The sequence below is a fragment of the Perna viridis genome, chromosome 14 (genome assembly GCF_037379345.1).
Source record: "Perna viridis isolate PV_CMFRI_1.1 ecotype Kerala chromosome 14, ASM3737934v1, whole genome shotgun sequence".
NCBI classification, from domain to species: Eukaryota; Metazoa; Mollusca; class Bivalvia; order Mytilida; family Mytilidae; genus Perna; species Perna viridis.
The window spans coordinates 6,231,283-6,258,942 of record NC_142458.1 but is presented as its reverse complement, the minus strand read 5'-3'; the positions used below and the strand labels follow the sequence as shown (position 1 = coordinate 6,258,942).

At 32.8% G+C, this 27,660-nt stretch overlaps 3 protein-coding genes and 1 pseudogene across 7 annotated transcripts in view; 1 reads left to right on the top strand and 3 right to left on the bottom strand.

Annotated features, from left to right (window-relative positions):
• Positions 1–277: 277 nt before the first annotated feature.
• On the bottom strand, positions 278–4,478 carry LOC148597925 (uncharacterized; annotated as a pseudogene). Its single transcript, XR_015918678.1, has 5 exons — positions 4,340–4,478; positions 3,146–3,268; positions 2,763–2,819; positions 2,218–2,316; positions 278–1,809 (listed from the first exon to the last, which is right to left on the bottom strand). The product of XR_015918678.1 is annotated as an uncharacterized LOC148597925 (transcript).
• Positions 4,479–7,097: 2,619 nt separating this feature from the next.
• Positions 7,098–11,602, bottom strand: LOC148597924 (uncharacterized). The gene is made up of 5 exons (XM_088562295.1): positions 11,372–11,602; positions 10,172–10,294; positions 9,725–9,781; positions 9,147–9,245; positions 7,098–8,644 (listed from the first exon to the last, which is right to left on the bottom strand). The coding sequence occupies exons 1-5, from the start codon at positions 11,480–11,482 to the stop codon at positions 7,709–7,711; spliced, it is 1,326 nt and encodes a 441-aa protein (XP_088418421.1). The 5' UTR covers positions 11,483–11,602; the 3' UTR covers positions 7,098–7,708.
• A 1,263-nt stretch (positions 11,603–12,865) lies between these two features.
• LOC148597923 (kelch-like protein 3) lies at positions 12,866–26,739 on the bottom strand. Of its 2 annotated transcripts, none has more exons than XM_088562289.1 (7): positions 26,621–26,739; positions 24,174–24,830; positions 21,973–22,481; positions 19,576–19,804; positions 18,446–18,586; positions 15,291–15,483; positions 12,866–14,376 (listed from the first exon to the last, which is right to left on the bottom strand). In XM_088562289.1, exons 2-7 carry the CDS (start codon positions 24,571–24,573, stop codon positions 14,154–14,156), a joined length of 1,695 nt encoding a protein of 564 aa, XP_088418415.1. In that variant the 5' UTR covers positions 24,574–24,830; positions 26,621–26,739; the 3' UTR covers positions 12,866–14,153. The 2 variants fall into 2 exon arrangements, with proteins under 2 accessions (XP_088418415.1, XP_088418416.1); XM_088562290.1 differs by having other exon boundaries at positions 26,604–26,702.
• The window catches only part of LOC148597922 (uncharacterized), a 33,973-nt gene continuing 33,019 nt past the window's right edge, over positions 26,707–27,660 (top strand). For 2 of the 3 annotated variants that reach the window (XM_088562294.1, XM_088562291.1), the window contains exon 1: positions 26,708–26,865. The gene's annotated coding sequence lies outside the window, so the exon portion shown is untranslated. Of the gene's footprint in view, positions 26,866–27,660 lie in introns of all 3 variants that reach the window. The other variant, XM_088562292.1, reaches the window with a different exon arrangement.

Below are 27,660 nucleotides of genomic sequence, written 5' to 3'. Positions count from 1 at the left end.
TGATTGTTCTTAGAAACCTATGTTCAATTTAAAGACACACGTTAAGGAGGTAGACCTAGGGTAAGGGACACAACTCTTACAATTCACCGAAACTTTTGTATTCAGGCTCCTTATATCAATCTCATGTAAGCATCAAAGTAACTTGGATAGATTTCACTCTGTTTCAAATGAAAGCTTGAAAGGCTTGGTGAAACTGAATATGATAAAAGCATATCACTGATTTCAAGAATTACGTCCCTTACCCTAGGTCTACCACCTTAAATAAAAGAAAAGACCATTTATCATAAATAATATATTTACAAAATGTACATATTTACAAAGAATTTAATGTTCATTCACTCAAGCATACATTCATCACACTCCTTTCACTCAGCAACTTTCATCAACAACCTTTCTATCTCTATTCTATAGAACGGACTCACTAACTGACACAAAGGCACTTACACCAACTGCATTTCTGTCACCATCGCTCTCATTCCCTCGATTGCCTCCCACACATGACCTAAGCACACGTGAAAAAAAACAGAGGTCGGAAAACGGATTATTGAGAAATGGGAATAAAAATGTGCATAAATGAAAACGCAATTGAATAGTGAAAGAATGGATAAAGAAATGAACCGGAGGAAAGAGTCATTGGACTAAGTTATTCATAGTATATAAAAACTAATACATTTATAACAATAATTCGAGAAGAAGAAAATCCGTTCTCCGACCTCTTGCATAAAAAAATTTAAATGCAAAACAGATACAATACAAAATTATGTAAAAATATATATGAAAATTAAATAATTGTATACAAATGTGATACAAAAGATATAAAAAATAAACGATAAAATATCACAGTCCTTGTTTTCATCACAGAGAAAAGAGTCATTAGTTCCTTTGTTTTTGTTTTGTCGGGATGTAGATAGGTACGGCGAAAATATCGAATGGATTCGTTGTTGGTTGTTGCTTTTTAGCCTTTCCAGTGTTTTGTCGTTTTGGTGCTGGCTGAAACTCAACTTCCGATTGTTTTCTCTTGCGGTTAACATGTGAGAGTATGATTTTTTGTTCCGGTATCAATTCAATTGTGCTGCATGACTGATATTGATAAGCAGGGATTGCGGTAAATTGCTGTGATGCCGGATCCCAGAAATTTATGTGATTCACTTCACAGTCGGATTTCGACCGGAAGAGTGCCTTCTCCGGATCCGCTTTTTGTTTGGTGGATAAAAAGTTCAGTTTCATAATAGAGCGTTGTAGACGAGATTTCGTTGAGAATGGAATCTGACTAAATGTTTTCTGAATTTGAACCGGAAGTGTTGGTGTATGGCAAGGAGTCTTAGTGTTCGTTACGGATTTATGAAGAAGTAGCGGATAGGATTTTTCAATAACATTGGCGGTAATTTCCTCGGAGTCTGATATTCTGATATTACGTGTTCTGACAGGTTGAGATTTTATAGTCATGGGCTCTGCTAGCCTCTTGGCGATTTCAAGTGTAGATTCTCCCCGCATGAGTTGCGCGGCAATGTTTGCTATGTCCTGGTCGATTTCCATGTCTGTCTGAGGTCCACTGTTCATACTGGAATTCCTAGGTACGACTGCAAATTAGTTCGGAACAGTTTTAACACGTGATTGAAATGTCGTCTGCTTCATTTGAGTTGCAGAGATTTGACGGTTAGATGTTGGTTGATTTGCAGACCAATGTGTCTCATTGTGAGATTGACTTTCCTTGACTACAGGTCTAACTGACTTAGAGGTCGGACATTTGACTTTGATGTGCTCAATAAAATCATCGTCGGAGATACAGCAGCCCATGTAGAATGGCATCTGAAAAAAGATACATTCTTTTGAAGATCTTGGTACAAATCAACTAATTGTTTCAGATCACTTGAAATTGAAGATTATGACGAAAAGATCAGAATTTTGGAAATTCTTAACTTGAGATTTTACTATGAAACCCTTGCCTGAATTTATTTTGAAATTTGTACATACAATGTATATTGTGTATGCTCCAACAAACCTTATTCATACATTTTATTACATACAACAAACAGAAATATCGCACGGGCAAGTTTTTTTCGTTTTTGTCAGTTGTCAGTTTTGTTTCGTTTGTTATTTTTTGTGGTGTCTTTTGTGTTTGTAATGTTTACATGTCAAAAAATATTTGATGATTTTACTAACCTTTTCTTATAAGCACCGTTACTTGGTAGGAGCTCAGTCATACACTTTACTCACCTGCATCTCGATTTCAAACTGCACCCGGAAGTCTTGAATATTGTACCATCCTGGGATGGCCGAAAGATCATCGTCCACATTGTTGTTAATATCAACAACCTAAAATTAAAAAAAAATGTATGCAATAACCGAATTATGAACACGTAATTTTTTGTTATCATTTTATACCATTTTCCGACTGTTTCGCTTTTTATATTTAAAGGAACTGTTTTGGACGGTAAGCACTTGCTTCTCTCTGCATACATTTGAATTTAATATAAATATAAATTGCTTCTTTTAACTTGGCATCCAAACAAAACAAAACTGCAAATAATTCGATGCCCGTCGGCTACAGGTCAGATGCACGGGAATTGACTGCTATAACATTCAGTGCGACAAAAACCAGAAACGGATCTAGAATAATTCGAAACTTCGGTGGTTTTTAAAATAGGGGGATTAATACTATTATTTTTGCCTGCATTTTGCCTAGTTTTTTTTCAAAAAGAGAGCGAGAGATCCGCCAAGCCATTGAAAACTGAATACGTTAAATATAAAGCTCCACTTACAGTTTGTTTACGTTTCTCTGACTCACAGGATCCTCGTCCTGGTGTGGGATTGGGATTCTGTCAACAAGAAATAAACCCATTGAAAGTTAATATAGAAATATGTCAACTGGATTCTTTCTTTTTTTTTAATCAAATTAAACCAAAAACAAAAAATAAAAACTATATTTTTCTGCTATCACATTTAATCATAACCGAATTCTGTACGGAATGTGCTTCTCTACACACGGTTGAAAGTGTACATTGCAACTTCAACCCAGGCTTCAGTGTAATATATATATGTGTTGTACTTGATTCTCCGTGTGTTAATATAACTACGTGTCGATTTAACTGTCAACTTTTCAGTCATTTATATTATGTACATTGAGTATAATTGAAAAACTCACCACAGAGGTTTTGAGTCCAGGCACAGCGTTCTCTGACGATTTTTTCACTGATGTTTGTTTAGTGTCAGGGGAGGCATCACGGACTCTTCTCAAAGGACCAAACTTTGGCCTTCCTTCCTTTCTCTGAAAGCAAAAAGGAAAAGTCTAGATTTATTGATTAAATCGGGTAATATTTAAAAAATATATATATAAAAGATATAAAAAGATAAATTCAGCGCCCAAAAGTAATTGCATGGATGGGGAATAAAAAACTGTTGATAGCAGTATATAGATTTACATGTTTTGATCGACTGAGGCTGGGCCTCGTTTAGACCTGTGTAGTACATAGTCCCAGCTTCATTCGACAGAAAAAAAAATAAATGTATTTTGAACATGAAATCATATGTTATCACTTCCAAAACGAACGGTTTAAGTTGCAACATAGTGGGATTATCATTATTTGTTTACAGAGTCGAATTTGGTCAGTCATAAATTTACTTCAGTATTGGATGTGCATGTAAACTATTCTATTCTATTGTAGTGCTGAGAATTGGTAGTTCGATTTCTGGGTTACACAAGAAGCACAAAGTCTTTTTGTGAGCTTTTTACAGACATCTTTCCGTGGAATCATCTTTATAGATGATGCAATTATAATTAACGAGAAATTAACTAACTGATATGTTTTTTTTTCTAATTCAATATTTTGACTACATTCGGATAATCCTTCTTTGCTGAAAATTGTAACTACTGTATTAGAGAGATAATTTATTATGGTGCAAGGGCGTGCTTTTCAGGACAAGGACGATTGACCAAACGAACAGGCCCTGCTTTGTTCTATTGTCCGACGTGCTGAGCTCAGTTTTAATTGCTAGCTCACAGAGCCTATAGCCAACAAGTAGGCATGTCAACCCACATGGGCACAAAAGAAATTTGAGCTTTGTGCAACCAAGGATTTTCTGCCTTATGTAAGAATCGTGTGAGGGAGCTATTGAAAATGAAGTGTTAGCGGGCTTTTATTTTATTTTTATTGTTATCACGATGCATTAGAAAGGACTTGGATAGGTGAAATGACAAGCAACTTTGGATACATCGCTCGGTTTTCGAAAAACCAAGGTTTGTTTACCGTTGTCAAGAGACTCCGGCTCTCCTGAACTTTATTTTCGAAAATATAAGATTTATAAGGCTGGTTTTGGACAAAACTATATTTTGACCAACCTGCAAAACTTCCCAATCCTTGAATGTCCAGAAATCTTCAAGTTTCTGAAGCATTTTTCTGGTATAAATGTGATTTTTTCGAGAGCGATAAATTGTGCTACTGTTTGCATGAAACTTCGAGCGGTAACTATGGGTGGCGCTGTACAATCGATGTGACGTCGTGGACGTTTTTATCGCGCAAACGATATTTTAACGTTATATATTTCTTATTATTACTTTTTAATGAACATATACCATTATAGAAGAGTCACTAAAATTCGACATTTATAGATACTAGTAACATTGAAATACTAATGATGATAAATTTGAGCAAATATCCTACCGTTGTAATGACGTTCCCATTTCCAAGACGAGACTCCTCCTTTTCGTGTTTTCCGCTACAACGACGTCGTCGTATTCTCCGAAGGCTTGACCATTCTTGTGCCACGAGATTGAGTTTTGTTCCCCATTAACTTGGAAATCAACTTTTCGGAAAAAGCCATTCTTTCATTTTGACACCCACAAACGCACAAACGGGCTTTTCCAGTCTGAAAATGTCTACGACATAACGTCACAGTTGAATATGCGAAATTCCGCGAAACAGCACAAAACCAGTTTGAGCGGTAAAAACTGGAAACAAACTTAGTATGAATGTTTCTTGGGTATCTTGTACAAAGATACGTTTAGATTTTTGATCCATCAAAATACATGGCCATCATTAATATGGTTAAAAGTGTTCAGCATGAAAAGATCTATCTGTGTTCAAATTTCTATTTTTTATCTGTTAGGCCATGTTGGAGTTATTGGAATTTTCGAACGTTTTTTTTTTTTTTTTTTTTTTTGCTATTTTTCTATTTTTAATGTTATTTCTTTAAAAAATCTTTTCATACACTATTTGACCAACTGGAACCAAACTCTGTATGTCCTCGGGGTTCCTTACACAAAACTTATGTTTAAATTTTGATCCATCAAAATACATGGCCGCCATTACTAAAAATAGTACATAGGGGTCAAACTGTAGACTTTTGATTATATATCTCCAAAACCGTTAATTTTAGCCAAAATCTGACTTTGGGTAAGAGTGTCCAGCATGATGAGATCTCTCTGTGGTAAAATTTTCATTTTTATCTGTTAAGCCATGTATTTATCCTTATGATAAGTCCTACCAAAGTCGTCTTGGGTCAAAATTATTAGTAAACTTCTTGTTAAATTTATTGCCATTGAAAGACAAAATTTAACAAGGTGAGCGATTCAGGCTCCCGGGAGCTTCTTGTTAATATCTCTAGGAATTGAAGAAAATTTCAATTTGAGATTTTTTTATGAAACCCAAAACTAGTGTGGAAATTTTGTTGGGTGCCAGTGGACAGATATTTTAGTACCATTTTGTGTAAGAATCAGGCAATTGGTGGCACATCATTTTCCCAATGTAGTCATTTTTGCCTAAAATATATTCAGTACATCTAGAAAACAACCAAAAAGATATGTAATTTTATCCTGAAACATCTGTGACGTAGATATTTTTTGACTGCTTATATAGGGAAAGAGTGCGGGAAAATTTTCCCGCCATTTATCCGTAGTCCATTTCAACTGAAATCTGATATATCAATATCTTAAAAAGGTAAATTTTACAAACACTTTGATGGTAATTTCTTGTGGTTATCAGGTATAATTAATTGGTTAATGCAGTAAAGCCTCTGCATTTTTTTCCATCATGTTTCACACCGTATATACATCTTGCCAGATTCTTAGACGGAGAAGTACTTAATGTTGTCTTGTCTGAAAATAGCAAATGACGATTATTCTTCCAGTGCACCTAGTGTACTCGTTCGGCGCACCTAGTATACTATCTATGGCCAATTTTTGAAAGACGTTAGTTGAATGTTTCGTTTGGTTTATGGTTCAGTTTCAGTGACTGTGTGTTCATTTTAATGTAGTTTTTTAAACTTCTTTTTTTTTGACAAATATACATCGACTATTTTCCGGTTAGTGTATTCATTTATGCTTTTATTGTTTTGATGTGATTTTAATTCAGTTATGTTCGATATGCTTCTGTGTTGTTTTATTTGCATTCGATTGGTTAGTTAATTCTTCATTGGTTTATATTTGTTCCTCGGATTAGATTTGTTGTTGTTTAAGTTTCAGTTATGATTGCTTGTACATGTACATGTCTTGTTTTGTGATACAACGTATTTGTTTTTGTTATGTTGATTTATTCTTGATCGGTTTGTATTTGTTGTGGTTTTAGATTAAGTTTTGATAGTACATGGATATGCATTATTTTGTATTATTTTGTGTTAGTTTTATTACATTAATCATTTATTCTTCTTTTGCTCTTTTTCTTTGTTTGTTGTTGTATTTTAGTTAAATGCTGTTTGTATGTGTTCTTTGTTGTTTCTTTAATTGTTTTTGTTTTTTTTTCAACTTGTTTTATTAGAGTTTAGTGCATGATGGTTCGATGCGATGCCCTGATTGAGCATCGGTTTTTAACCTTAAAAGCCTCGTGATTGTTCTTTGATCCATATGTTCAATTTAAAGACACACGTTAAGGAGGTAGACCTAGGGTAAGGGACACAAATCTTAAAAAATCATTGGAACGTTTGTATTCAGCATTTTACATCAATCTCATGTAAGCATCAAAGTAATTTGGACTAATTTCACTCTATTTCAAAGTAAAGCTTGAAAGGCTTCGATGAAACTGAATATGATAAAAACATATCACCGATTTCAAGAATTACGTCCCTTACCCTAGGTCTACCACCTTAAATAAAAGAAAAGACCATTTATCATAAATAATATATTTTCAAAATGTACATATTTACAAAGAATTTAATGTTCATTCACTCAAGCACACATTCATCATACACCTTTCACTCAACAATTTTCATTAACAACCTTTCTATCTCTATTCTATAGAACGGACTCACTAACTTACACACAGGCACTTATACCAACTCCATTTATAACCTTTCTGTCACCATCGCTCTCATTCCCTCGATTGCCTCCCACACATGACCTAAGCACACGTGAAAAAAACCGAGGTCGAAAAACGGATTATAGAGAAATGGGAATAAAAATGTGCATAAATTAAAACGCAATTAGACAGTGAAAGAATGGATAAAGAAATGAACTGGAGGAAGCAGTCGTTGAACTGAGTTATTGATACGAACGAATACATGTATATGTAAAACATTTTTTTAAGTTCGTGATGAAATAAAATCCGTTCTCCGACCTCTTGCAAAAAAATTTAAATGTAAAAAAAGATACAATACAAAATTATATAAAAAAATAAATATGAAAATTAAATAATTGTTTACAAATGTGATACAAAAAATATAGAAGATAAATGATAAAATATCACAGTCCTTGTTTTTATCACAGAGAAAAGAGTCATTAGTTCCTTTGTTTTTGTTTTGTCGGGATGTAGATAGGTACGGCGAAAATATCGAATGGATTCGTTGTTGGTTGTTGCTTTTTAGCCTTTCCAGTGTTTTGTCGTTTTGGTGCTGGCTGAAACTCAACTTCCGATTGTTTTCTCTTGCGGTTAACATGTGAGAGTATGATTTTTTGTTCCGGTATCAATTCAATTGTGCTGCATGACTGATATTGATAAGCAGGGATTGCGGTAAATTGCTGTGATGCCGGATCCCAGAAATTTATGTGATTCACTTCACAGTCGGATTTCGACCGGAAGAGTGCCTTCTCCGGATCCGCTTTTTGTTTGGTGGATAAAAAGTTCAGTTTCATAATAGAGCGTTGTAGACGAGATTTCGTTGAGAATGGAATCTGACTAAATGTTTTCTGAATTTGAACCGGAAGTGTTGGTGTATGGCAAGGAGTCTTAGTGTTCGTTACGGATTTATGAAGAAGTAGCGGATAGGATTTTTCAATAACATTGGCGGTAATTTCCTCGGAGTCTGATATTCTGATATTACGTGTTCTGACAGGTTGAGATTTTATAGTCATGGGCTCTGCTAGCCTCTTGGCGATTTCAAGTGTAGATTCTCCCCGCATGAGTTGCGCGGCAATGTTTGCTATGTCCTGGTCGATTTCCATGTCTGTCTGAGGTCCATTGTTCATACTGGAATTCCTAGGTACGACGGCAACTTTGTTCGGAACAGTTTTAACATGTGGTTGAAATTTCGTTTGCTTCATTTGAGATGCAGAGGTTTGACGGTCAGATGTTTGTTGTTTTGTAGACCCGTGTGTCTCATTGTGAGATTGATTTTCCTTGACTATAGGTCTGATAGACTTAGAGGTCGGACATTTTACCTTGATGTGCTCAATAAAATCATCGTCGGAGATACAGCAGCCCATGTAGAATGGCATCTGGAAAAAAAAGATACATTTTTTAAAGATGTTGGTACAAATCAACTAATTGTTTCAGATCACTTTAAGTTGAAGATTATGACGAAGAATCAGAATTGTGGAAATTCTTAACTTGAGTTTTATTATGAAACCCTTGTGTGAATTTGTTTTAAATTTTGTACGTGTATTGTGTATATCATGTTCCAGCACACCGTTGGTCATAAATTTTATCAAATACAGCAAACAGAAATATCGCAAGGGCAACTTTTTTTGTTTGTCAGTTTTGTTTTCTTTGTTATTTTTTTAAAAGTGTTGTTGTGGTCTGGTTCGGTTTTTTTTCTATTTTGTGTTCGTTTTTTGTTGTTTTTTATTTTGTCGTTTTGTTTTTTATTATTTTGTTTTGTTTTTGTTGTGCTGTGCTGTCATCTTTACTGTTTGCATGTCAAAAGTATTTATGATTATTCTCATCTTTCTTGTATGAGCACGGTTACCTGCTAGGAACTCAATCATACAGGTTACTCACCTGCATCTCGATTTCAAACTGCTCCCGGAAGTCTTGAATATTGTACCATCCTGGGATGGCAGAAATATCATCGTCGACATTGTTGTTACCATCAACAACCTGAAAACAAATGTATGCAATGGTCTAATTATAAACACGCTATTGTTTGTTATCATTCTAATATACAATTTTCCGACTGTTTCGCTTTTTACATTTGAAGATTGAAATGTCGTCTGCTTCATTTGAGTTGCAGAGGTTTGACGATCAGGTGTTGGTTGATTTGCAGACCAATATGTTTGGACGGTAAGCACTTATTACCCTCTGCATGCAGTCATGTGAATTTAATATAAATGTAAATTGCTTCTTTTTACTTGGCATCCAAACAAAACAAAACTGCAAATAATTCGATGCCCGTCGGCTACAGGTCGGGAATTGACTGCTATAACATTCAGTGCGACAAAAAAAAAAACAGAAACGGATGTAGAATAATTAATTCAAAACTTAAGTGGTTTTTGGAAAAACAGGAGGGAATTAAGACTATTATTTTTGCCTACTTTTTTCTAAAAGAGAGCGAGAGATCCGCTAAGCGCTCCACTTACAGTTTCTTTAGGTTTCTTTGACCCATAGGATCCTCGTCCTGGTGTGGGTTTTGGATTCTATCAAAGAGAAATAAACACATTTAAAGCTAACATGAAAAAATGTCGACTGGATTCTGTTTGTTTTTTTTTTAAATTAAGTTAAACAAAGAGAAAAATAAACTTTCTTTTTTTCTGCTTTCACTTTTAATCATACCTGAATTCGGTATGGGATATGTTTCTCGACGCAAGGTTGAAACTATATATTACAACTTCCACCAAGGCTTTAGTTTAATATACATATTTTTTGCATTAAGTGCACGTGTGCGTGTATGTGTATTTTTGTGTTGTATTTGATTCTCCGTGTGCTAATATAGACTACGAGTCGATTTAACTGGATTTCAAGAAGTATAATATTCTGGCCTTTTCAGGCATGCATATTATGTACATTGATTATAATCCAAAACTCACCACAGAGGTTTTGAGTCCAGGCACAGCGTCGTCTGACGATTTCTTCACTGATGTTTGTTTAGTGTCAGGGGAGGCATCACGGACTCTTCTCAAAGGACCAAACTTTGGCCTTCCTTCCTTTCTCTGGAAGCAAAAAGGGAAAGTCTAGATTTATTGACTAAATCGGGTAATATTTTAAAAACAACAACAACAAAAATAAAACAAAAACAAAAACAAAAATAAGATAAATTCAGAGCCCAAAAGTAACTGCATGGATGGCGAATAAAAAAATGTTGGTAGCAGTATATAGATTTATGTTTTTATCGACTGAGGTTGGGCCTCATTTAGTCCTGTGTATTACATAGTCCCAGCTTCATTCGACAGAAAAAAAGTGTAATTGAATATGAAATCATATGTTATCACTTCCAAAACGAACGGTTTAAGTTGCAACATAGTGGGATTATCATTATTTGTTTACAGAGTCGAATTTGGTCAGTCATAAATTTACTTCAGTATTGGATGTGCATGTAAACTATTCTATTCTATTGTAGTGCTGAGAATTGGTTGTTCGATATCTGGGTTACACAAGAAGCACAAAGTCTTTTTGTGAGCTTTTTACAGACATCTTTCCGTGGAATCATCTTTATAGATGATGCAATTATAATTAACGAGCAATTAATTAACTGATATGTTTTTCTAATTCAATATTTTGACCACATTCTGATAATCCTTCTTTGCTGAAAATTGTAACTACTGTATTAGAGAGATAATTTATTATGGTGTAAGGTCGTCTTTTCAGGACAAGAACGATTGACCAAACGAACAGGCCCTGCTTTGTTCTATTGTCCGACGTGCTGAGCTCAGTTTTAATTGCTAGCTCACAGAGCCTATAGCCCACAAGTAGGCATGTCAACCCACATGGGCACAAAAGAAATTTGAGCTTTGTGCAACCAAGGATTTTCTGCCTTATGTAAGTATCGTGTGAGGGAGCTATTGAAAATGAAGTGTTAGCGGGCTTTTATTTTATTTTTTATTGTTATCACGATGCAGCTGAAAGGACTTGGATAGGTGAAATGACAAGCAAATTTGGATACATCGCTCGGTTTTCGAAAAACCAAGGTTTGTTTATCGTTGTCAAGAGACTCCGACTCTCCTGAACTTTATTTTCAAAAATAAAAGATTTATAAGGCTGGTTTTGGACAAAACTATATTTTGACCAACCTGCAAAACTTCCCAATCCTTGAATGTCCAGAAATCTTCAAGTTTCTGAAGCATTTTTCTGGTATAAATGTGATTTTTTTCGAGAGCGATAAATTGTGCGACTGTTTGCATGAAACTTCGAGCGGTAACTATGGGTGGCGCTGTACAATCGATGTGACGTCGTGGACGTTTTTATCGCGCAAACGATATTTTAACGTTATATATTTCTTATTATTACTTTTTAATGAACATATACCATTATAGAAGTGTCACTAAAATTCGACATTTATAGATACTAGTAACATTGAAATACTAATGATGATGAATTTGAGCAAATATCCTACCGTTGTAATTTCCCAGTCGAGACTCCTCCTTTTCGTGTTTTCCGCCACAACGACGTCGTCGTATACTCCGAAGGCTTGACCATTCTTGTGCCACGAGATTGAGTTTTGTTTCCCATTAACTTGGAAAACAACTTTTCGGAAAAAGCCATTCTTTCATTTTGACACAAAAACGCACAAACGGGCTTTTCCAGTCTGAAAATGTCTACGACATAACGTCACAGTTGAATATGTGAAATTCCGCGAAACAGCACAAAACCAGTTTGAGCGGTAAAAAACAGTGTAGAGAATTTCGCTGAGTGCAGCATGATATAACCGCAGCATATTAAACTGATTCTAGCAAAATAGACGCAGGGGATATTTTGCTACACCTTACAATATATTCTACTAAAGATTTCCCAAAGCAGTTCGAAAGGGGGTTCCCCATTTTAAAATACTATTAACTTTAAAAACCATTTAACCATTTCAAACATGTTTTAACAAATTTTAATGTCTCTGAAAAGGGGTAGGGACTGCTAAGGCAACAACCATTTGATTTTCAAAAGGGGCTATGTTTTTTTTTCGGAGACAAACTTTTTTTAACCCCTTGGCCAAAAATAACTTGTAATTGTTTTCCAGGTCCAATAAAAAACAAACACTTTGTTCCACCATCTATTAGAAACAATCATTTTTGTTGTCATCTCACCACTTTTTTCATGTTCTAAATTAGACAACCATTTATTTTTTTTTATCATTTTTTAAAACCAATCTCCAGTGATAGGTCAAATTTCAAAAATTCGATTATGTTCTATTTTAAAGCCATTTTTTTTCGACAGATCAAAAATACTACCCATATCAATTCTATGCAGGATACCGTAAGGAAGATTCATACCAAGTTTGGTTCAGATTTGGTCAAGTGGTTTCCAAGGAGAAGTTTTTTGAAGCAGTAACATAAAAAATAGCCATAAAACATCAAAAAAGGGCAATAACTCCAATATGGCGCAACAAACAATTTACCACTGGTAGATCTCATCACTCTGAACACTTTTATTCATGTCAAAATTTGGCTAAACCTAACAATTTTGAAGATAGGCCCTATATGGGAAAAACTTATGTCTAACCCACTGAAACACCTTTTTTGCGATCATAATATGTCCATCAAAGAATGCTAAGCATAAAGTACAAAAAAAATATATAATTTTCATTTTTATTACTTATTCCATTCAAATAAAGTCAATATTTCAAAGCTTAACTTCTACATAGTACATGTATATGTACAAATAAAACAACTGACTAAAAGCTAAATTGAAAGACAATTTAATATATAAATGGCTTAACACAACCATCCACTTGGGAGAGGAGCAATCTAAGGCAATCCTTAAAAAATTCTTGGTTTGCAGTTTACAAACTAATTAAAAAAACCCTATCTACTCAGAAATTTGTTTTATATTTATCATGTTTATATAATTTGTTTTGTTTTATTTTTTCTCATTTCTATTTAAAACAGGGTCAACTTTTTCAAATTCAAAAAGGAAAAAATACCCATCTATCAAAATCCTAATTTGTGATTCAGAAAAAAGAAACCTAACACATCATTTTTGGAATGGCCTAATTGAGATTAAATAATCCTGTGCAATGATATACTATTCCGTCAACTGAGGTCATATCTGGGGTCAACTTATTATCAAAGTTTAATATCATTGCATTTGTCATTCTGTGAAGAAATACAAAATATCTGATAAAAGTGAAAGATGTATACGTCATACATGCTGACCCTCTGAATAGAAAAAAAAAACACTCAAATGAATGTTTGATCATTTCATTTAGAAATGAGATAAATTAGATGGGTGGGGCTCAATTATTTATGAATGATAAAAAAAAATTAAGAAACTGTCCTTCTAAGACCAGAGAAAAAATCTTGTCTGTTAAAGTTACCCTACATATCCTTATTTTTTTCTGCCCTAGCACATTTATTGGTATTTTGTTGATGAAAGCCACTGAACTACAACTTTTTGGTTAATTACTAATGAAAGCAAGAAATCCTTCCATAAGTGTCTATATATAATAATTTTTTAAAGTAAAAATTAATTTCATGTACCTGCTTACCCTATTTTATCATCCAATGTAACCTTTACAAACATGTATTTTTTTTTTTGTCTCAGAATTATTTAGAATGGCCTTTAGTGATTCAGATGCATCCTCCTCCATTCAGACTACATGTACCTTTAGATTTACATAAAAAAAAATTCCTTAATGTCTGATTAAAAATGTATCATTCTTTTTTAGGTCAAAACAAACCTATGACCTTGACCTCTCATGATAGTTCAAAGGTTGTAAATCTTACTGCATGCAACTTCAGTTGCAGTTCCATAATTTAATACAAAATAAAATCTACTCCTAGAAAATTGAAGTCTAAGATTTAATGTAAATTCAGGTTAAATAGAGTTGAAGATAAAATGTCCCCAACCATGACCTTTTTAAGGTCAAACAACTGCAGCACCACATCCAGCACGGTTCACAATCATGTTACTTATAAAAACCCATCGATCAACGTCAATGTCATACACTTCAGCACTACGCAGTCGGTTGGTTCCATCAAACCCACCGAGGATGTAGATTCGGCCATCGAACACAGCAGCACCAGGCCATGCTCTTGGTCTGTTCATAGACTTTATTGTTGTCCACTGGTTTGTTAGGGTGTTGAATCTGTTAAAAAAAAACTTTTGGTAAATTTGATGTTAAACAATAGCAATAAAAAAAATTTACCATATGAGACAAGTTTAAGCTGTAAGAGGAACAGTTATATGCTACAGAGGATTTATCAATAGATACTTCACTTATCACAAGTTGGATGATGTCTTAAGTCCTAGTAGAGTTAGGACGGCTTGTTTGTTAGCTGAGTGGTCCCACACATTAAATTTCCTTCACACATGATTTGCAGCATCTCACTTCCTGTTAGACTGGTGGTTTAAAGGTCATGGGTTAAATTTCAGGAGCCGATCCTGACACTTTCAAAAGTAGGGGTGCAAGCTGGGTTCCTAAGAATAAGAGGATGCTAGAACATTATTTGCCATTTTTTGTCAATTTTACACATGAAAATGACAAATTTTTCAATTTTATGCACCCCCCTGGATTTGCTACTCAATTTGTAAATTCTTGTTATGAGGACTTTTATAAGGACTCAGTCCTCCATTAAGTAACATTGGAATTGACCTCTGACCCACTAACCTCTCTAAGCAGAATTCTGCATAAAACACATAATATTCAAATTTGAAAGACTATTGTTCAAAACATCAAACAGGTTTTCAGTGGTAAATTACTTTAATTAAAAAATATTCTAAGACAAAAAAATAATAGTCTTGTTTCCTGCTACCAGCAAGAAAAAAAATAGAATAGGTACATCTAGGTAGGGAAATTATTTTATATTTAAAAAACACACATTTTACATTGAGTTATTGGAGGAACAATCTAGACTTTAACTATGCTTGAGCAAAAATGGCAATAAAATGTTTAGGGTAGGCATAAAAAAAATAAGGTATGTTGGGAAGCAGGAAAAAGACAAATTATTTTTTTCATTTATTCACTGTACTCAGACAACACTATTTTGTAATAACACATACCTTTCTGCGAGGTCAAAGTACTGGTCACGATCTTTGTAACGACCCCCAAAAGCGTAAATAAAATGTTCAATAGCTACAAGAGCTAATCCAGATCTTGCCTTTTCCATTTCCGAAACAAAAGTCCATTCTTCAGATAAAGAATCGAAGCATTCAACACTTGCCCGGTCCATGTGTAAGGCTCTATCAAAGCCACCTGTAAAACATACCAGAATACAGGTATTTATTTTACACAATACTTAGGCCAATTACAAATAATTTCTTATTTCTTATTTGAAGGTGCTTTATTGTCTGTTTGAAAATTAAAACGCCATCCTCATCATTTTCATTGGCTGTGAAAAATGTAATAAATACCCTCATTCTTTTTTGAGGGTACAAAAGTCAAAGAAATGTCTTCCTCCTTCACTGGCTTCAATGAAAAATGGCTTGAGAACCCAGGAATTAACTATGAATGGCCTAGCTTCAATGAATTGATGCTAGGCCATTCAAAGTTAATTCCTTAGTATATTCAAGAATCAATGCTAGGCCAAACAAAATTTAATTACTTGGTATGGGAAAATACTTTTTTGCTTTACAAAGGGTATGTAAGTCTCATCATGTGATTCTGTGATTTCTCGAGAATGGTTCCAAATATACCTTCAAATGCATGGAAACTGTTATTTACATAGTGTTGAGAACAGAATTAAAATTAAAACATCTTCCTGTGTAAAAATACCAATAAAAAATGACGAATATACATTTGTATATTTCTACATCCATTTAAAGAGTACCGTAATCAAGGGAACCAAGGTTATAGCGGTAATCAAAAGAATGTAATCCAGGGACAAAGACCAGCATGAAAACAGACATACACAACAAAGAACATAAAGTAACTAAAATCATACATACAAAGTTACAAAAGCAAATGAGCAACTCTGACTCCAATCAAAAATTGGAAGCATGGACCAGGTGCACCGGTAGGGTAACTGACACTAAAAGATTCCAAAAGTGTTTTGTTTTGGCAGATTTTTTAGTTGCTCAGTTTAGACTGTATTTCAATGTCAATACACATATAGACAGCATACTTTTTAATGTGGTATGGAAAAAAAACCCAAAAAAACAAAGGGATAGGTCAGCTAAGATGTGTGTTGCCTATGATTAAAAATGAGTGTAGATAATTTAAATAGTTGTGTATGAGTCAAATGACTGATTTGTCATTAATTTAACTTAAGCAAAGTGCACTTCAAGGTAGTAAATGCACAGATAATGTAAAATATCTCTTACAATATATGATTTTAATGTTTAATATCTTGAAAAGTTTATAATGAGGGTGTTTTTGAAGAAACATTGATATGTTGTAATAAATCTGATTTATTTTTTTTTGTAATACATGTTTGATGCCAGTATTTGGAATCAAGAGGGTTATGTGCCATTTATGTGTATCAAATTCAAACTGAGACTGTCTCATTGATGTTTAAATTTGACCTTTGTAGTTTTGATTAGAAAATGACCCATAAAAGCCACATTTAACATTTAAAGCTGCATTAGCTGCCAGTTTTGATTCTACTGAATTTTGCTGATTCAATGAAATAAGTTTGTAGTACTGCACTTGAAGCAATAAATGTCGATAATACCTACAGAATATTGTGAAAACAATGTTTTTTTTTTTCAATCAGAGAAGACTGATAGCTCTAATCATTTTTTACCATTACTTCCGAATATTGAGGACAGGACATTCACCTCGGTTAAAAATACTTTAACCTTAGTTAAAAAATAACAATAACGGATACACAGGTTAGCATGTGTTTTGTTTTCATTTCATTTCATCTATTTCTTGATTAGTCTTCAAATAAATAATGACCATATTTGAGCCACATTATATCACAAACTATTTTTGCTTTGCAATCAGATTTGTTATTAAAGAAGCGACCCTTAGACCACACGCACATATTAAGGTCACCTGAAATCAGATGCATACGAATTTATCTTGGTCGATTTTTTGTCTTGCAAGACAATAAATATATAGACACTTTTTCATGTATTTGATGCATTTTATGTGTGGATATCAAATGAAATTATACAGGAAAAGTACAATTTAGTAGAAATAGTTCAAGGTTAAGGCATATTTCAACAGAAACAAAAAATTACAAAAATGACAGCTAATGTAGCTTCAAGTACTTGTCTGTCTAAGAATCAGGCAAAATATGTATAAGGTGTGGCATGTGAAAGAAAAAAAACACAGAGATTTTATTGCATTAACCAAGTATTTACACCTGATAACCTATAGAAATAACCATCAAAGTGTTTGTGAAATTTGCCTTTTTAAGATATTGAAAGGTCAAATTTAATTGAAATGCACTATGGAAAAACGGTGGGAAAATTTTCCTGAACTTTTTCCTTATATAACCAGTCAAAAAATATCTACATCTCCAATGCTTCAGAATAAATTTAAATAGCTTTTCAGTTGTTTTCTAGATGTATTGAAAATATTTGAAGCCAAAAAAGACCAAATTGAGAAATATGATATGCCACTCATTGCCTGATTCTTACACAGAATGGTATTTTACATTTAAGTACCACTCCATATAAAATTCAAACACTGCGAATGGTATTGGATTAGGTGATAAGGTAGAAAAATCCACCGAGCAAACAGTTCTTTTTCAGTCTACATATGCTATATTTCACGTAATGATAGTCCTTTTTGTATTTAGATCTGTAATTTTGAGAAAACCATGCATTCATCTCCCACTGTAATTAACCATATCAAGCCAAATCAAGAGCAATAACTCTTGCAAAAAATCCTATTTCATACATGGTTTATATCTTTTTTTTATCTCGAAAGTGCAACGACAAGAGTGACACACTAAGGCTGGTTATGTGGTCTGTAACTGTTTTTATTAGAAATAAAAGTGAATTTGGTGGATTTTTGACATGAACGAAATACCATCCATTTAAAGACATATAAAGACTGCTATTTAATATTAAACTTTCAATTGAAATTAAAGATACATGTAATTATGACAGACAGACAGACAGACAGATACATGTAATTATGACAGACAGATAGAAGAATAGAAGGACAGACAGAAACTGTGATTCAATATACCAACCAATTTGTTGAGTTGGGCATGATTTAGGCATAATACAGCAGTTATTTTATTAAACCAAGGATTACCGACCTGCAACATAAATTTTCCCATCACAGACACAGTATCCAGCACCAGATCTTTTTCTTTTCATACTTGGGGCAAATGACCATGTCTCATTCTTAGTGTCATACTTCTCAACTATATTGTAACTACAAGCTCGGTCCTCACCACCTAAAATTGGACAAATGTCAAATCAGAAAATTAAAATATATCATATTCCCGAGGAGGCTTACCTGGTAAATGTTCCCAGTATTTTTTTTTGGAGGAGCCCCTATCTGGTTTTTATCCTTGGATTATATTTTTTATTTCTGTTCAAAACTTGGTTCCCTTCAATTACTCATTCCGCAAAACTGAATTTGATGCTTCGTCAATCTTTTTGTTGTTGATGACTTTAAACTTTATAACACTTCATTTGTGAAGTTGGTAACAATGGATATGATAATTGTTTTCTTTTATCATGTTTATGGCATTTTTTAAATTTGCACCTGACCAAAGTGGTTGTATCTTTGATATACAGTGAAACCTGTCCAATTAAACCCTGAATAAAAAAAAATCTGTCTAGACTAAACCCTGTCCAACAAAACCAAGAATAATATAAAGCCGGTCTAAACTAAACCCTGAATAATAAAAAAACCTGTCCAAACTAAACCCTGAATAATAAAAAACCTGTCTAAACCAAACCCTGCATAATAAAAAAATATGTCTAAACTAAACCCTGTATAATAAAAAAACCTGTCTAAACCAAACCTAGAATAATAAAAAACTGTCTAAACTAAACTCTGAATAATAAAAAACCTGTTTAAACTAAACCCTGAATAATAAAAAGCTGTCTAAACCAAACCTGTATAATAAAAAAAACCCTGTCTAAACCAAACCCTGAATAATAAAAAAAACTGTCTAAACTAAAGCCTGAATAATAAAAAGAAACCAAACACTTTTCAAAACTCCCTTTATATCAGTTTAAATGTATACATGTATTTAACCTTAGTAAACAGAACACCTGTCTAAACTGAACTATTTTTTAAGTCCACAAAGGAGTTGAATTTGGACAGTTTTACTGTACATGTGTACTTCAAGTTAATGTCAATATTCAATGTACATTTCTGAGGTTTTTTCATATATTCACACACAGAATTACATTTTTGTACACCAAAGCTTACCAATTGCATAAATAAATCGTCCTACTGCTGCAAGTGCAACAAATGACCTTGCTATTTTCATCTCAGGTTTTGCTATCCATTGTCGTAATACTGGGTCATAACATTCCACACTGCGAAGGTACAGTGTGTTTTCCTGGGAGTCTGCTAGAGCACATTCCCCTCCCACAGCATAGAGAAGACCATCTAAACTACACACGCCAACAGCTGTACGGGCAATGTTCATGTTAGACTGCAAAAAATAAAAATTAAGTTGTTGCTAATTTCGGGTGTTTCTAGAAAAGCAGAGGATGCTTACCCTACTGGTGTACCTGGTCCAAGCTCCCAGTTTTTAGTGGAGTCTGAGTTGCTCATTTGCTTTTGTTACTTTGTATGTATGATTTTAGTTACTTTATGTTCTTTGTGGTGTATATCTGTTTTCCATGTCTGGTCTTTGTCCCTGGATTACATTTTTTTGATTACCGCTATAACCTTGGTTCCCTTGATTACTCTTTCATGAAACTCAAGAGACCCATCCTTCAAAAAAATTACACATACATGTATAGATCTAAGATAAATTTTACACTTCCAAACTTTACTGAAATAAACTGGCATTTAAACATGTAATGAATTTAACATATGGCTTGAAACTACTGTTCACTTAGAAGTAAATGCATTATTGAAATCTTCATGGGTTTGATATAGTAGAGGTCCAAAGTCTAAGACCCCTAATTTCTGACCTACACAGCACATGTATGATCTTTGAAATTTTAATTACCTGGGTTCTGGATGGTCAACCCTTTTAGTTGACACTTCATTGTGAACTTTTGAGTTTCTTAAGGAGGTAGACCTAGGGTAAGGGACATAACTCATGAAGTCAGTGATATGTTTGTATTGTATTCAATTTCACCAAAGGCTATCAAGCTTTCATTTAACATAGAATGAAATTAATCTAAGTTACGTTGATGATTACACGGCATTGATGTAAAATGCTGAATACAAACGTTCTGATGATTTGTATGGGTTGTGTCCCTTACCCTAGGTCTACCTCCTTTAAGTGGACTATTGAATTGAAACTTAGAGCAGTCAAGGATCTTAAAAGTTTCTGACAGTTACTTATGTTATTCGATTTTATTGCATTACAGAGGAAAACCCTGCTTAAGAACTGTTAAAACTTCCAAAAATGTATGCCTAAAAAATGTGTAAAATTATGCCTATTTAAATGGAACTTCAATGTATATGTAATACATGCATGTGCAAAATGTGTGTTAAATAGGAAAAGACATCTCATTTATTTTAGGTTCTTTAAATTTTTAATCATCTTTTTCCTCTAGTATTCAAATCAATAAGGGAAGCAAATTGGTTACAATATGCAATTTATGAATATTTATGATTCATGGCTATTTCCTGGAACACTTCAATCATCATATAATCTGCATTTACAAATATACACAATGTACATGTACTTCCTGTTTTTAAATTGTTGAACCTTGCTTTACTTAAATACATGTATCTTGTAAAAATAGCATGTTATATGACCCCCTACATCTATTACTATTCACATTTTCAATGTAAAATTATTATGTGGAAACTTTCAGGCCAAAAAAATAATATGTCTGTTTCCTACATTTGCCCTACATTTTTTGCCTACCCTCAACATTTTAAGGCCATTTTGGCTTGGCCATCAATAAAGTACATTATAAAATGTTTTAAAAAGAAAATATTTTCCATACTTTCCTTCTCTAATTTTTTCTTGCTGGTAGTAGAAAACAAGATTTTTTTCTAGTTTAATCAATTATCATTAGCATATACTTAACATGTGACAGGCAGTATTAGTGTACATAAATATTCTGAAGGCAAAAATCTACGTTAAGATCATTTTGTACCAAAAAATTAGGCTACATTTTAACGTATTAAGATCCTGCTACACAACATCATGTACATGTACATGAACATTCAACAAACTGCAAAAAAAGAACTGTTAATTATAATTGATAAGTACAATAACCTGACTAATACAAATCCTGAACATGAACTTGAATGAGAGTCATTTAATTTGAAAGCATATAGAAAGTTTACACTTCATAAGTACGGTTTGTACATTGTAAGCATACAAAATGTACATGTATAGTATGTGTACATGCATGTATATCATACATTTAGTAGGTTTGCAAAGTGGAGTTTCCAAAAGCATATTCAAGTACAAAATGGACATGAAGAAATGAACTTATAAATGATGAATGAACTAAGGAATATGACAATCAATAATTATGATCAATGGCAAAAAGTTTTTCATATCCTCATTTTGTCCTTAGCTAGCCATATTCAGAAGATACCTCAATCCTATATGGCAATCTATGGACCAATAACTAAGTAAATATATGAAACTTTTCTTGACAATACATTGTACGATATACTAACCACTGAATGCCACTGATCAATTAGGAAGTCGTATCGTTCCATACTTTTCAATTGACAGTCGGTTCCATTTCTTCCTCCCACGACATAAACACATGGTGGCTGCGCACGTGGGGTCATAAGGTCAAGTGCAGACTGGTCATAATGAAGTGCTATAGCATTACTGACTAGTTGCTGGCATTTCAAACAGTTTTTCACAAAATCCAGTTTTAACACAATGTTTTCTAAACATGACAAGTCTATCAAGGCTAATTTGACATACTGTAAAATATGGCATGCATTTCGTGATCGGCTCTCAAGATCAGCATTGATCCAACTTAATGTTGCTTCTAGCACCTGATTTTCACTCGTTACCTGAAGTTTATCACTCCGTAATAGAGTGATTAGTCTTTCCTCAGAAAGCTGCAAGAATTCTTCTGAATGAATTACGTCTAAAAAGTTTTGAAAAATGAATTGTCTGGCAGCCATTTCTAACTCTCCACACATGTACAGATCTGCTAGAAAGTAGATGCCTGAAATTAAATAAAAATGTTTAAGTGTGCTACATGTACACTGTAGTCTGTACATATATGTACAAAATAGATACTTCCATACATAGAACGCCATGACTATGACCATGTTCATCATTTTGTAAGTCCATATTAAAATCATGCGTTGTGTACAGTTTAGTTTTTTACTAAGTTGCTACTTGTTACTTTCAAGTTTTTAGTTTCTATTTTCCATACAATATTTGATAATTCATTTGCTAAATCCTCTATGGCATAATGCTGACATAAAAAATTGTGAAACAATTGGTAAATATACAGTATTTTGTCTTTATTTCTAAACCATTTTGCTGTGGCTTGATGAAATGTTTATGAAGAAATCAAGTTGATGGAATTCTACACTTTTAAGTATAATCACAATATTTTTTTAATTTTGCTTCAGAGAATAATCTTTTCCCATTAAACTTAACATCAATGTACTGCGTTATACAAAAATTTTATCTGTGTAAATCATAATTTAAATAAAAGACTGAAATAGCCTCAAGAAAGAGTAAATTAATTTACATAATAACAACACAAACATATAACTCAATGCTATTACAATGTATTTGTAAATAACTTTCCTTAATGCTAAACAATTGTTCGTCAAATTTTGTCACCTCACTTAAACAGACTGTGAGTCTTCTAATTAATGTGAAATACACTTGGTCTACTAATACACATGAGTAAACCTGTTGCTTTCGAAGCGGTGCTTATCACAAATACGGTTGATAAACAAGTTGAAACTAGATCTGAGGTGAGTTAACAATGTTGTTATATCCGATTAAATATGAAAAGTATGAATTATTGGGCTGCATCATCTCTCAGTTAAAAGGCAAATACTTAACTTCCAATAGTTTGATATATTCTGTAAGTTGATAAGACGAGTGGGTAATAATTTTTGTCCAGACATTACACTAATTTTGGTCATTTTAAACTATTTTTTAATATCATTGGAGATAAACATATTATAACCCTATTTATTCATAGGGTCAATGTACCTAGTAAGGTATTCAATACATGTATATCAGTTATTTATGAAAAAAAAAAAAACTGTTTTTAAGACATAAAATTGTATTTTTTTTTAAATTTAATTACATCATGATTATGAGTAATCATATTATAATCGATTAAAATTTTTAAACCATGTAATGAAGATGTTATTGATTACATTTGAAATCTTGAAAGTAATCAGTCCCAACCCTGCCATACATGTACATAAAGCAGTTTTTTAAATGTCAACAATAAGAACTGTTAAGACTTGCATGATATTTCTCTTTCTTTATAACTTTAACATGTTCTTTTCCTGCTGATTTCATAAAGTACAGGTTCATCTAAGAATCATGCAGAGGGAGATAAGTTCACGTTTTTGTCAGTTTTCTTAACAATGAAAATTAATCCAGTATAACCCAGTGATTTAAGAATCAATAAAAGCAATGAATGGGGTTATTTATGTGTAGCACTTTTTGCCATGTAAATGATGTTCTTTTTGTTGTTTTATTTTATTTCTATAACTTCTTGGGTGGTTGTCTCATAAATATTTCCCCACTTCATAGCTGTGGTATTTTTGCCAATATTTACAAAATGTGCTTCTAGGGTGGTTGTCTCATAAATATTTCCCCACTTCTTAGCTGTGGTATTTTTGCCACTATTTACAAAATTACAAATAATTAACCTTACCAAGACAGTTGGAAGCTGTAAGCTGTGATTGCAAGAAAGTAGCAGACATCTTCCTCAGCTGGTGCAAACCAAGCAAGCTTGCTCCCTGAAGTATACCTTGTACATTATCAACTGTTATTTCAATCATACTGGTATACATAAACTCAATCAGCTGACCCATTGAACAGGGGTCCAGCCCTTGAATATCTACTCTTTCTTTTTCTGTTTCAAGCATACCATTTGTGAACATAGCACGGAGGTAAGGACTACATCCACATAGAACAATTTTGTGAGCATCAAAATCTTGGCCCTCAACAGTAATTGTGACATCACACAGCATGTGGCGTTCACGGAGCTCATGCATGACCACAAATGCATTTTGAGCCTGTGATGGTACGGTGAAAGTTCTTGACTCGATCATGCTTATTCTGTACTTTTTCCCTTAATACATGCAGTTCAAGATACTAATAAAAGATGAACTTTTCATATTTTTTTTTTTAAATTCTACACCGCTACATGTGGATACTGATACATGTACTTATCTATCTTTATCTTATACATGTAAAATCAAATTGGATGCAAGTATTCAATAATGTAACTATCGTGTAAGTAATTTTTGTTTGCAGTGTATCAGGCTTTAAATGTTTGACATCTAATTCTGTTAAGAGAATTTCAATTCTGAAAAAGAAAAAAATAATAGAAAAGATCAAATTATACAAATTTGTATGAAATTCAACATGAATGTCTCAGCTTGTTATAATACAATGTACAATAAACAAACGGGTTATCTTGATGAGTCAATCAGTTTCAAATTTTGAATATCAATCATTTGATAATAGCAATTAAAGATGCGAGTCATACTGTAACTGATTCAAAATCAAATTTTCAATAAATAGATGCTGTAGTTAATAAGTATTGAACTCAAGATTGAGTAGAATCTGGATGAAACAACTTAGGGGGAAAAGAGGCAAAACAACTCAGGTAGTTAATGGGATTCAGGGCGAAATAGCCCGATTTATCAAAAAAACAAATCTTCTGCAATTCTTAGTCCATTGTTGAAAGATATCCATATCATTAACCACTGAATCTATTGCTAGGTGTAAGTGAGTTTATGTTTTGGTTAATTGTTGTACTACTGTACATGTGCAATTGTTAAAAGTGATTTCAGGATTTCTCATTACTTTAGATAGAAAAAAAAAACACCAAAATTTAAATTCGAATTCATCAGTGATCAAATTTAAAGCCAAAGGGAAAGAATTCTAGTCATAATGGCACTTGGTCAAAATGGCACCCATCATACATGTATGTTTAATCATTTAATAATATAAAAATAAATCTTCTGATATATTTAGTATTCTTCCAGGTATTTTTTAAGGTTATTTATTTTGGATAGATACAAAATTAAGGTCTTTTTGCAAGACATATCATGCATTAATTGTGATAATTTCACCTGAATAAGTTTAATTTTGTCCTTTCACTTACAATATTTTGTTCACATATTTTATTATTTTTATTGAATTATTTATAAAAATGGGGAAATATGTAACACAATAAAAAATACTTTGTGAAATTAAATGAAATACCAAAAAAAAATAAAGTGTGAAATTTATCACAAATAAAAACTAGATTAAAATACAGAAGTAAATATCACATTTCTTACTTTGTAAATAATCTTATAAACTTTCACAAAAGTAACGTGGATATGAGGACATATCAAGATGGTAATTGGAGTAGTGAAATAATCTAATTAAATAATTCAAATAATACCTTTATCACCTACTAAATAGAGTCATAAATTATAGGTAATTAGCAATAATTTGCAATAAAAACTTGAATAACATTTCCTTTTCTTAATGAAATTTGCTCATTAAAATAAATAATAAATAAAATAATAATAAAAATACTTTATTGGTAATATTTATAACTAAATATGTGTGTGTTGGTGTGTGTGTGTGTGAATCCAAATTAGTATGTTTAATGAAAATTAAACATTTGATCATTCTAATCACTCTCTCAAGTTAAGCCTTTGATCAGTCTGATCACTTTCACAAATTAAATTCTGATTAGAATGATTAGGCATAATCATCATATAATCATATTACAGCAGGGACATAAATTAATTAAAAAATACATTAATAAACCAAATGCCATTTTGACTATATTAGATGCCATTTTAACTAGCACAATTTTTAAGGTAGAAATTATTTCAATTACTAAAATTTGCTAGAGGAATTCTTTAAGTCTAATAGCTAAAGTTCAGAAAAAAAGACCCAAAAAATACTTAAATTTAGCAAGAATGACTGTAAATGTTCAGTACTTGCTAAATTTAGCTGGTGGCAAAAAATTCTAGAATTCAATCCCTGTTCATTGACATTGGTGGTTTAATTTGTTGCATTGTTTGCACAGGTAATTATCAATATTTTAGGTCGTGTATAGTGGTATGAGTTTTACCGACAAAATATATTTACGCTCTGAATTCAACATTGTTTTCTGATATGTCAATTGTGGTGTTGTCGAAAAAAAAGTAAACTTCCGGTTTGAGTTCTCGTTCTTCTGACTGATTCCCGTTTTACATTCACTGTCTGCCTACACTTTATTATGAATGTTAACAGATGGTTCCAGAACAGTTTTTAATGAAAGAATGAAAACAGACGGAGATACAATGTTTGATAAAGATTAAGATAAGACAGTCAACAAAAACTATAATTTATAGGTATTTTTAAAAACTATAATTTATAGGAATTTTTTTCCTCATAGAATTATTGATTTAAGAATTATATCTTTTAAAAACTTGAAGTTCCACATGTTTGTGAAATACTGTGCCACTGAAAGTGAAAGGCTTCATTCATTTTTTTTTTACTGACATGACAATGTTTGTGAACATTTTTGGTTTCCATTGGAAAGCTCCTTATAAAGATGACCTCATCCAATCAGTTGCTTCTTTCCATTCTAACTGAATCATTTCAGAACAAATCAATTTTCTTCATGCCAAAGGTTAAGTGGAGCATTATAATGAACTTTCCCTTACCAAATTTCACCCTTGAGTTGAAAATACTCATTCAGTCATTATCATTCTCAGAAACCAGTAACTTGCAGCAATACTTCGGAAGCAAGTACATAATGTAGACTTGGGTTGTTGGGAAACAGATCATTAGTTCGAAGGTCCTATGTTCATTATCAGGTTTATCATTCCATGGGTTTCATTAACATCATGCGGAACAATTTAAATTCCAATTATTATACCTCTGCTCCGAAGGATTTTGTTTTTTTGTTTTTGTTTTTGATCCTTAGGATCAAAATACCTTAAGACACCGGTCTATCACTGGAACTTTCCTACTAGTTCTAATCACTACACAAAAATATAGTCCAAATTTAATTCCTTTAATATCATTCAATACCTCTTATATAACAAGTAAATATGTTTCTTGCAATTGTTCAGCTCAATAGTTTTCTATTATTTATACAAATTAAATTAAGATCTAATCTTCATATAAACTTAAGGTTTGAG

What these genes read in the sequence shown, in the direction of transcription:
- LOC148597924 (XM_088562295.1), bottom strand. Translation starts at nt 11,482, where the DNA reads ATGCAAACAGTCGCACAATTTATCGCTCTCGAAAAAAATCACATTTAT. An exon ending in AGGATTGGGAAGTTTTGCAG is followed by an intron (nt 10,295 to 11,371) that starts GTTGGTCAAAAT and finishes TTTTGCTTCCAG; the next exon opens with AGAAAGGAAGGAAGGCCAAA. An exon ending in AGTTTGAAATCGAGATGCAG is followed by an intron (nt 8,645 to 9,146) that starts GTGAGTAACCTG and finishes TTTTTTTTCCAG; the next exon opens with ATGCCATTCTACATGGGCTG.
- LOC148597923 (XM_088562289.1), bottom strand. Translation starts at nt 24,573, where the DNA reads ATGATCGAGTCAAGAACTTTCACCGTACCATCACAGGCTCAAAATGCA. An exon ending in TACAGCTTCCAACTGTCTTG is followed by an intron (nt 22,482 to 24,173) that starts GTAAGGTTAATT and finishes ATTTAATTTCAG; the next exon opens with GCATCTACTTTCTAGCAGAT. An exon ending in TTGATCAGTGGCATTCAGTG is followed by an intron (nt 19,805 to 21,972) that starts GTTAGTATATCG and finishes TATTTTTTGCAG; the next exon opens with TCTAACATGAACATTGCCCG.